We start from the raw sequence: 10,671 nt of genomic DNA on the forward strand, positions 1-10,671 counted from the left end.
TTGCGGGACAGGGCTGCTCGGTGACACACTGATGGTACCGAGGACTCTGTGGGGCTCTCACTGCGGAGGCAGCAGCTATGCAGTCCTGGGGGCAGAGGAGCTCAAACGCATCCACCACAGGCGGGCCCCCCCTCAGACACACCCCGGGTCTGCCGGCGATGCTTCTGGGGTCCAGACAGGGTGAGAGGGAGGATCACTCGCCAGGGTCACCCAGCAGTGACCCCCAGGCTCAAGGCTCGGGCTCAAAGCCGTGGATGGCAGAACCATGAGCCCCGTGCACGAGGGCTCACAAGTGGAAGCTCAGGTGCTGCTGTAAACCATCCCCGAGCTCCTTTCCTTCCCCGCTGTTACGCGCTTAGTTGAAGAGTGCTTTCTGTCATCCCAATAAGCTCCGCTCAGAGGATGACTGCTGCGCGGTGAGCCACCCCCGGGGATGGATGGAGTCAGCCCTGCAACGACCTGCCCTGAGGCTGCTTCTAGCGTCACTGCGCACCGGAAGGGCCTTCACCACTGCACTCACGACCCCTCACCCACACAAGGGAAACTGAGTCCACGTGGGCAGCTGTGCTGAGCCGGGTCAAGTCCTCACCTCAGCAGCGTCACAGTCAGCGGACCCTCAGCTCGGCTGCAAGTACAGGGCCTGGGAGACAACGAAATGGCCAGCGTCTACGCTATATGCTCGGTTTCCTAACAGAACCTGTTGAGAGGGGATGCTGAGTGCAGTATGGGCACCCGGAGCTCCAGAGGACCCGGCAACCAAGACGCGCCCATCAGCTGCCACGAGCAGTGTGACCCTGCACAGGGCATGGGACTCCCCTGAGCTCCCTGTCTGTAAGAGGCGCTGTCTGTCCTCTGTCCAGCCTCACTGCAGTGAGGATGCTCTCAGGTTCTGTCTGGAAAAGCATTCTGGGAACCAGTGGGTGACACACATGTCGCCACCGTGCCCTGCAGGGCCACCCCCTGGTTCCGGGTTCCTTGGCTGTCTGAACTTCGTGGGCCCTAAGGGCCGGGACCCTGTCCTTGGTGTGCCCTTGGCTTGCGTTCCCTCTGACCGGCTGGTCTCCCTCCGTCCTCCCCAAAGATGCGAGGAGCCCTGCAGCCCCGGGTAGCAGTGACATCACCACCATGAGCCCAGCAGGAATCCATCAGGCGGAGGGGTCTCTGGTGGCCTCACAGCCTGTCATCCGCAACACTGCCGGAAGGGTGGGTGGTCCCCGGCTGGGACACACGCTGGGCATCAGGCCCCGGGCCAGCAGCTGAGGCCCCCAGGCTTCCCAGCTTCCAGCTCGGGACAGTCTCGAGGCCAGGAACCCCATGTCCTATCCCAGGGGCCCACATGCCCGACCCCACTGGCCCCCTCCGCTGGGCACAGACGGAAGGGGGAGGAACTTGGCCCCAGGGGTACCTGGGCTTCGCTGCACTTCCTGCTGGAGTCTCACACTACAGGTCCCCCAACCCCAAGGCCTCCCCTAGGCTGGCAGGGAGACGGGAGGGATCAGTCTTGGGTGGAGCTGGGCAAAGCAGGGAGCCGGGCCGGGGACCAGAGGGCTGGGCCTGATGACTATGATTCCAGCCAGGATCCCAGGCCAGAGGGAGGGGGTGAGGGACTGCATGCAGGAAGTCCCCGACCAGAAGGTGGGCGGCAGGTCGAGACAGGGAGCTAGACTGTCTTTCTGCCCTCACTGCCCAAAGGACATGGTATGTATGTGCCCAGCCCAGGGGGAAAGAGGCTTCAGGAGGAAACCAAGGAAGATCCATAAACACAGCACCTCTCGGGAGCCCTGAGCACAAGGGCCCCACCGCCCCCCCGACAGGCAGCTCTGAGCAGGGCTCTGCGCCCTGGACTGATTAGCGCAGCCTCTCCCGTGGTGTCCTTCTTCCCTCCTGCCTCTTCTCTGCGGAGCCCCACCCTCCGCTGTGGCCCGATCAGTGTGGCAGGTGCGTTTTCTGTCCCCACACCCTCAGGTTGGTGCGTCCAAGGCGCAGGTAACAGGGACTTTTTAAACATCACTCAAGGCTGAGAGGCAGACAGACATTATCTGAGCATAAAGATGGGAGCTGGACCGGCAAGAGGTTCACCCCTGCAGCGGGAGATGGGGACAGGCCACACCTACCGGGCACTGCTCAGGGAGTGGCTGATTTCTCGAGGCCACCCCTGAAGTAAGAGAAACAGACTGGAGCAGGTAGGGCCGGCAGCCTCAGCCCTGCAGACGCCTGGGATCCCCCAGTGGGGCTCCTCCCTCCCACTGCCCTCCCGCCCAAGATAGAGCAGCACTTCTCCTCCCCTCCCACCCTGGGCCATGCCCGCAGCCCCCCTCGGCACCCTGCCCCCACCACTCCTCCCCTTCTCTCTTCTCTCTGGAGGGGACGCCTGGAGGCCACGCATCACCGGCCCCCTTTCTCCAAGAAGCTTAGCAAAGGCTTAGCCTGGGGTGATGACTGGCTAGGGGACACTGCAGAGACTCCTGCAGGGCGGAGGGGGGACCACTCTGCACAATCAGGAGAAGTTAAGTCCCAGCGTCAGGCTGGGGTGTAGGCCACTGGGCTTGGTGTTCTGGCCCCCATGAGACGGGTCCAGGGGCACCCTCAGGACCGTGCAGGGGCCTCGGCAGGACTTTGGTGGAGGGCGGCGTGGGTGCTTGGTGGGAAAGACAAGAGCTGGGGAGGAGGGACAGAGGCAGCCAAGCCGAGGCCACCAGGAGGGGACGGAAAGGTCTTCTCTAGGGTCTCATTCTGTTAAGCGCCTGAGCCTCCCCCGGGAGTTCATCGAGTCCCACCTGCTCGGGGGCCCCTGAGGAGGCGGAGGCAAGAGGAGAGCAGCTTTATTGACCTGACTTAGCAGCGAGAACACAGCGAAGGCGGGGCCTGTACAATCCAGCCTGGGCGGGGGTCTGGCTCCCAAGAGCCTAGTCTGGGGACCTTAGCATCTCTCCCCCAGGCCCTCCTGGAGCCCAACTTCATCCCTGTTCTGGGTTCCTCCTGAAGTGAGGGACAGTGACTGGGTGCTGGGTCCTGGGGGGGCTGGGGAGGCGGATGGCACCCAGAGTGGACCAGAGCCGGGTCCATGCCTGCCCCGGCCGCCAGCGAGAGGCAGTCCGTGCAGGGAAGTGGGCGCGTGCAGGTGGGCAGCCAGGCTCACCACACGGAGCACTTGTGGGCAGGGTTCATGGGCGAGTCCTTGGGGCAATGGAAGGCCCGGCCGAACTCCTCGAACTGGGACACGCTGCCCAGCACCCTGGGGCAGGGGAGAGACCCACAGAGTGTGTGGCACAGGCCACCGTACCCCAGCTGTCCCTTCCCACCCCGACCCGCTCCCAGCGCAGACACAGGAGGGGGCGAGGCCCAGGCAGGCAGGTGGGGGTTCCCACCCCGACCCGCTCCCAGCGCAGACACAGGAGGGGGCGAGGCCCAGGCAGGCAGGTGGGGGTTCCCACCCCGACCCACTCCCAGCGCAGACACAGGAGGGGGCGAGGCCCAGGCAGGCAGGTGGGGGTTCCCACCCCGACCCGCTCCCAGCGCAGACACAGGAGGGGGCGAGGCCCAGGCAGGCAGGTGGGGTACCTGTAGTGCTCAGGCGCGTGCTTGTCGGTCAGCACCTGCAGGTAGATGGACTGCGACCGCCGCTTGATGCACCAGTTCTGGGCCAGGACGGGGGCGGCGGGGAGGAGCGGGGACGTCAGGCCGGGCGTCCACTGACGAAGCCCTGCACGCTAGGCCTCGATCCCCCACCAGAACCCACAGGGCTCTCGGAGGGGTGGCTGATGGGAGATGGGCTGGAAGCCGTGCCCCCTCCCCCCTCCCCTACGGGCCCCGCCCGCACACCTGGGCAAAGGCGATGAAGAAGAGCTGATTGTGCGTGTACTTGAGCCGGTGCAGCGGGTGCTCGGGGCCGTGCTCGCGCACCCACTTCTGATAAGCCTGGGGGCGCAGAGCATGGAGCTGCGGTGCCCACAACGGGGCCACCTGGCACCCTCCACTCAGTCAGGCCCTCACCCGCCCCAGCTCTGTGCACCACCCACCCTGCTGAGCCCCCCGGACCCCTGCCTTCTTCCCTCCCCAGAAGGCTAACCCCAGGCAGGTGCCACCCCCTCCAGGCAGCCCTCTTTGCTCTCCTGGAAGGTGGGGGGCCTAGGATTCCTGCTTCCAGTGGACCCTGTGCCCAGCACAGCACATCCCCTCCAAGACCAGAGCTCAACAGGATGGGGAAGGAGGGATGACTAGGTCTCTAGCCCAGTCCCCAGTGCCCCCCACCACTCCTCCCTCAGGGATCGAGGGCCAGGCAGGGGCAGCTCACATAGTAGGCGAGCTTGAGGCCGCCCATGTCCGCAATGTTCTCTCCAAGTGTGTGCTTCCCGTTCACCTGGCGAGAAGGGAAGAGGTTGGAGGCTGCCCAAGGCCCTCTGGTCTCCTTCGGGCCTTGCCTCTCTGGGCCCTGCCTCCACCCACCTGCCCTTTCCCAGAGGGTTTGGGTAGGACTCCCCCACTTTGTGCCCCACGTGCGTGAGTCTGTGTGAACTCATTCTCTCGCCCAAGTCAGTGTGCACGCAGACCCTGGCGGGTGTGCACGGAGCTCGGCGCTGGGTTTGTTCAGGCACGTGAGCGTGCATGGAGGTGTGCACGTTCCTAGTCTGCGCTGGCCAGGCCTGAGGGGCCCGGAGGCAGCGAGGGGGCCTCACCCGCTGGTTGTAGACGGTGAAGTTGTCGTAGAGGTGGACGATGCACTCGGCCTTGCGCAGGAAGCGGCTGTGGGAGTCCTCTGTCCACCAGTGCAGCAGGTTGCCCGAGCGGTCATACTGGCCCCCTGTGGGCAGCGGGTGGGGGCGGGCCGAGACTGGCCTTCACCGCAGAGCCCGGCTGGGCACCAAGGCCCTCCCCACCCACCAGCCAACAGGCACAGGGGAGCCACGGGGCTTCCATTGGCCCTCACCACCCTGCCCGCCACTGCCTGTCCTCTGCTACCCCTCGGGCCGCCCGCAGGCCTCACCCCAGTCATCGTAGCCATGGGTCAGCTCATGCCCGATGATGGTGCCGATGCCCCCGTAGTTCAGAGACCTGGGCCCGTGGCAGCAGCGTCAGGCCCCAGCCTCGCCCGCCCTCTGAGAGCCCCGCCGAGCTGCTGCCCAGGCCTCAGGAGGCCCTGGCCAGGCCACGAGGTAGCCCAGGGAGGCCAGTGACTGCACGGTCCCAGAACGCTTGTGCCTCAGCTTCCTCGTGGGGTACGTAAAAGGGGCCAGTGATACCTGTGCAGCTGCCTTTTAGGAAATAACATCTAACAGAGCAGGGCTGCGGGGAGGAGACAGGGTTGGAGGGAGACAGGAGGGAAACTGAGGCACCCCACATGGGATTTGGCCTTTTTCCTCATCGCTAGGATTGTTCCAGTTTTGCAACACCCAAAAAAGCCTCAAACCAGGTAACGGGGACTCGGAACATTTAAAAGAATGAAAAAAAAAAAAACAACCTACACCTTTATCTAAATAACCAAAGATGAAGTGGGACTATGGGGACCCAGGGCTGCAGCTGTCATGACTGCGGTGCCCAGCCCGGGCATGGGGCCATCTGAGCAGTCCCCACCCACCCCGCAGACATGGCCACAGCCGTAGCTCTGGCTCACGCCAGGTTCCCTACTCACTGCGGAAAGTCAGGGTCGTACAGCGTAGGCTGCAGGATTCCAGCGGGGAATACTGCAGGGAGGCCATGGTCAGCGGGAGACCCTCCCCACCTCCAGGCCCTGCCCCTCGTCTGGACACACCCCCTTACCCATCTGGTTTTTGTTGGGTAGATAGTAGGCATTGAGCGCCTGTGGCGGGAGGAGCCACCTGTGGAGGGAGGCTGGGGTCAGCTGGGGGGACCCACACTCCCTCCCCTACAACCCCTACCTCCTAGTCTCCTCCTCCTTAAAGGATGCCCTGGTGTCCCAGCCTACAGCTATATCCTGGGCGTTCCGCGGGCTGGTCCCACACCCTGACGGCCCCCACTCGCACCCTGTGCAGGCCTGGTCCTCGCTCCCCACCAGCGTGTCTATGAGGCGTCAACCTCCTGGCGTTGGTAAGGAGCACTGTCCCCATGGCACCCCGGGCCCCCCAGCTGCAGCCCAGGTACCCACGTGGACTTGTCCACCTCCTGCCGGATCTTCTTGACAGACAGCTGGATGCTGAAACGGATGCTGTTCAAGATGTTCTTGAAGTAGGTCTTCTCGTGGACCTCAAACTGCATGGGGGATGGGCAGCACTCAGCGGCAGGCCGGGGCAGGGCCAGACCAGCACCCAGGAGGCCCCACGCCCTCCCCGCGTCCGTCAGCTGAGGGCTGTGGCTCCTTCTCTGTGGTGGTGGTTGGTCTCCACAGGGGTCTCGGCCACGGGCCTGGAGAAGCCTGAGGGGTCAGGCTGGGTAGGGCAGGGGCAGGCCCACCTCATACTCCTTGTCCACAGCCTCGGGTTTGAGCAGGAAGTCCGGGTAGCCCACCATCACCATCATGTACTGGAGCTGCAGGCGAGAGGGTGGTGAGTGGGCCAGGGCCTCAGGAGATGGCCTTCCGCCCCTCTGAGGGAGAAAGCTCCAGGGCCAGCACAGGGCTGGGGCTCAGGCAAAGGGGAGAGCAGGCTGGGTGATGCCAGCTCCACAAGAGGCGTCTTTGTCTCTTTTGTTATCCCAGCGCTTGGCACACAGTAGGCACTGACTGTGTGATTGTGGAACCAACAAATGGGAAAAGGGTCCCACGTCACCTTGGCCCGAGCGGCCGCCTTGGTCTCAGCGTCCATCCAGTCCAGCTCCTCCAGGCGCTGGCCCAAGATGTACTTGATGTCTTCTACCAGCTGCTGTACCTGCAGGGTCAGGGGTCAGGAATCAAGGGTCAACCCAGGAGGCCTTAGCTCTGAGCCCCCAGCACCTGGAGTAAGGGGTACCCCCTAATCATCCAGCACCACTTCCTAAGCCCAGGACTTGCTGCTCGGCATTCCTAAGGCCATCCCACTGAGCATGGCAGAGCAGGGAGGGCAGGAGCTTGGTGGGGAGAGGGTCCTGCAGCTGACAAACCAGGTAGGCTTCCTGGAGGAGGAAGCCTGGTGAGGAGTAGCCTGGAGGCTCAGAGAGGGCCGAGCCCTCAGCTGAGCCCGGTGCCCTTGGCTGCAGGGGGACGTGCAGGGCTCCCCGTGCTCTTCATGCTTGGACCAAGGCCATGCAAAAACTTCATGCCCATCTCAGGATCCGCACCCCGACCCTCAAGGCCAGGGCAGCCTGACCTTGGCCTTGCTGGCAGCCGAGAAGTGCTCATGTACGAAGAGAGCGCCGAGCGCCATGCCAAAGTGACGGTTGGCCTGGCCCAGGCAGACACGGGCCAGCTCCTGTGGCTTGTCGCTGCCCTCCATCTCCCGTGCCAGCTCGTGCAGGGCCTCTCGGAACGGTGGGGACAGGTGCTCACTCAGGACCACCACCACGCGCCACACCAGGTAGTTGTGTAGGATCCTGAGGGCCAGGTGAAGCAGCTGGGTGTCCCGACGGGCTCACGTACGCGGGCGCCCCGGCCCCCAGCCCCCAGCCCCCAGCCTAGGGCGGGACCAAGCACCTGCACAGGACTGAGGGTCGTTCCAGGTATTCCCAGCCCCAGTCAGGGAGGAGGGCTGGGCCCACACGCAGCAGACCCACCTCTGCCACCAAGCAGAGCACCTGAGGCTGGTGCGACACGGGCCAGCACTGGTTTCTGACTGGCTGTGGGGTGGGAGAATGGCCACTTGGGGTGACTGCCTGCCTCAGAACTGGCCTCGAGAGGCCTCAGGTCCTTCCCAAGCGGGGCAGAGACCAGGGGGGCTTTCCTCAAGGTGGCCCTGGGGGAGCAGAGTTGTGGCCGCCATTTCCCCTTCTGACTTCAGACTCACTCAACCTCACCATCCCCACATGAGGAAACCGCAGCCCGGGAAGATCACAGCTCTGCCCAGGGTCCCACAGAGTAGGTGGGACAGCCAGGTCTGAACCTGGGGTCTGGACTCCTTTTCCGGTGCTCCTCGCCTGCCTCCCCAGAGTGGGTGGATACCGGACAGAGGTGGAGGCAGAAATTCAAAGCTCTCCAAGCAGATAGGTCTGGGATGCGGGGGAGGGGGGGCCTGGGGGGCAGGCGGGTAGCAGGCGGGTAACGGGCAGCTGTACCTGCGGGGTGTGGAGCGGATGAGCTGGGACACCTGCTGCATATAGTCTGTAGCCAGAAGCACCAGCTCTTCATCCTCTGAGAAGTCCTCCTGGAAAATCTGGTCCAGTAGCCACTTCCACCGCAGCTGTGGGACCACGGATGGGGACAGTGGGGTGGGGTGGCAGGGACCACAGAAGACAGGGAGGGGGTCAGGTAGGGGCAACAAGAGGACACGTGAGTCCATGGCCATGGAGGCCTTGCTCGTCCCTGGGGAGGGGACAGCCCAAGAGTCCCAAGATCAGCGCCTCCCCCACCAGGTCTGGGTCACACTCACGTGGGGGGTGATCTTCTGCAGCTGCCCCAGTGTCACCTTGTTGTATATGGAGCTAACATCTCGCCGGAGGTCATCATACTCTGACACTGTGATCTGGGGATGGACGGCAGAGCTGACCAAGCCCCGCCCAGTACTCGCCGCCCCCAGCACACAGCAGTCGCCCTCCTCACGTTGGCCAGCTGCTGCTCCAGCTGCAGGATCTCCTGGGCCTTCTGCTCTACGGCCTCGGCACCCAAGAGGCTGAGCAGGCGCTCCATGAACACCCGGTAAGCTGCCAGGATCTGCACCAGGAGGGGCACGGCAAGGATGCAGTCGGTGCCAGGCCCTGGTCCAGGCCGCCCGGAGTCCCAGGCCTTCCCTGAACCCCATCGCATGCGCCCACACCTTCTCACTCTCCTCATCCTGAGCTAAGTACAGGGTCCTCTCTGGCAGGGTGAGTCCATCCTGGTCAATCTGTGGAGAGAGACGGGGGACAGAGATCAACTCTCCCGGCTCCTGCAAACAGACTGAATTCCCATTCAAAAGGGAAACTGAGGACACGCCAGGCATCCACTGTCACCAGCCCGGGGAGCATAAAGACAGGAGCCCCTCCCTCATTCCAGAGAAGCCGGTCTAAGCCCACACACCTGACCGGCCTAGCCTGGGGACAGAGGGGGGCGCCCCCCACCGCCTTTCCTCCTGTAACCCTGTCCTCTCCCTACCTGTGAGGGGCGCACTGACACTTGGTCCCCCACCTCGCAGGCATTCCAGCCCGCCCCAGCCCGACAGGCCTGTCACCACAGCCCATCAGTACACCCCTCCCTCAGAGCTCTCACCGCTGCCAGAGGGCTGGGAAATTGCGGCTCCCGCGGCTCTGCTAAACACCGCAATTACTCGAGGGAAATTACTTGCGCCCTCCTCCCGCGCTCTGCCGGTGCGCGCTCCCTTCCGTTCCTCTACCCTCCCCTCCCCTTCCGCACCCGTCTTCTGGGCGCATAGGGAGCGCGGGGCAGGCCTGCCAGGCCGCGGGACCCCTAGTTCCTAGCCGCTTGTGGGGTGCCCGGTGCGGGAGGGGGGCGCACTCACACGGATGACGTAGCGCGAGGAGTTCCCGTCGTCCAGACTGACGGTGAGCGAGAAGAGCGCGGCGGCGCTGTACACGCCCTGAGCCTTGTACAGCAACCGGTTGAGGTCCCAGGGCGCCGCCGCCCCCGGGCGCTCCGCCGCGCCACCCAGGTCCCAGCCCCCGCAGTCCTCGATGACCTCGAGCATGGGCCGCGGGCCGAGCCGTTCGATTTCACGCATGTCCAGGCAGGAGCGGAAGAAAGCGCGCACCTTGCGCTGGGCTGCGCCGCCGGGCCCGCCCCCGGACCGCGCCAGCAAGCGCCGCAGGCGCTCCTCGTTCTGCTCGCCGATGGCCGCGATGGTGCCGTAGGTGAGCTTGTCGTCCGGAATGGCGTGGCGCCTCAGCCAGCCGCCGCACGCGAAGGAGTAGAAGTCCTGGCACGGGTCTATGCTGGCGTCCAGGTTGGAGGCCAAGAAGCGGGCGGCGCGCGCAAAGGCCTTTCGCTCCGGGCAGCCCTCGGAGCAGGTGGCGCCTCCCGCCGCTCCCGGGCCCAGGTACTTGAGAGCCAGCATGGCGGCCAGGATGGCACAGAGGCCCGCGGCGAACACCAGCCCCGACAGCAGGCACACCTCGCGCCGGTTCCAGCGCGGCAGCCCGGCCCGGGCCCCGGGGGCGCTGCGCCCCGCACTCAGCGGGAAGCCGGGGGGCAGCGAAGTTCCCCGCGCGCCTCCCCCACCGCACCGGCTCACGTACTTGACCTCCTGGAACTCGTCGTAGTGTGCTGTCATCGAATACGGGGCCTCCATGGCGCCGCGGGCACCACTGCGCAGCCCTTGGCGATCTCAGCTACAGGATGCTCCCGGCCGCCAGGCTCCTAGCGGGCCGGCGCATGGTCCCCCCGGGCCGCAGCTGCGGGAAAGGTAGATACAGGCTCCGAAGGGTACTGGGGCTCGACGGGGTCCATGAGCACGACGAGGAAGGGCACAGGCCTAGGTCCAAAGGCTGGAGGCCACCCCGAGTCCCCAACAACGAGTGGGCCTGGGGCCTGGCCTCCCTGCGCCACTCGGAGAATGAAGGAAGGGGACCGCTCAGAGTGGCCACCATCTACCACACTGCACAGTGGGGTCCTTTAACCTCCCCTCTCCCCGCATACATATGCCCGCCGCAGGTTTG

At 64.9% G+C, this 10,671-nt stretch overlaps 1 protein-coding gene across 2 annotated transcripts; it reads right to left on the minus strand.

The window, feature by feature from the left end:
- Nucleotides 1-2,821: 2,821 nt before the first annotated feature.
- ECEL1 (endothelin converting enzyme like 1) lies at nt 2,822-10,407 on the minus strand. Of its 2 annotated transcripts, none has more exons than XM_012532503.2 (17): nt 9,519-10,407; nt 8,838-8,906; nt 8,624-8,734; nt 8,454-8,546; nt 8,140-8,264; nt 7,239-7,461; nt 6,723-6,821; nt 6,409-6,483; nt 6,110-6,207; nt 5,758-5,816; nt 5,630-5,681; nt 4,985-5,052; nt 4,677-4,801; nt 4,295-4,360; nt 3,823-3,918; nt 3,562-3,638; nt 2,822-3,235 (listed from the first exon to the last, which is right to left on the minus strand). In XM_012532503.2, the coding sequence occupies exons 1-17, from the start codon at nt 10,302-10,304 to the stop codon at nt 3,136-3,138; spliced, it is 2,322 nt and encodes a 773-aa protein (XP_012387957.1). In that variant the 5' UTR covers nt 10,305-10,407; the 3' UTR covers nt 2,822-3,135. The 2 variants fall into 2 exon arrangements, with proteins under 2 accessions (XP_012387957.1, XP_004262640.1); XM_004262592.2 differs by having other exon boundaries at nt 6,104-6,207.
- Between the last annotated feature and the right edge of the window lie 264 nt (nt 10,408-10,671).

Source organism: Orcinus orca, chromosome 7 (genome assembly GCF_937001465.1).
Source record: "Orcinus orca chromosome 7, mOrcOrc1.1, whole genome shotgun sequence".
NCBI lineage: Eukaryota > Metazoa > Chordata > Mammalia > Artiodactyla > Delphinidae > Orcinus > Orcinus orca.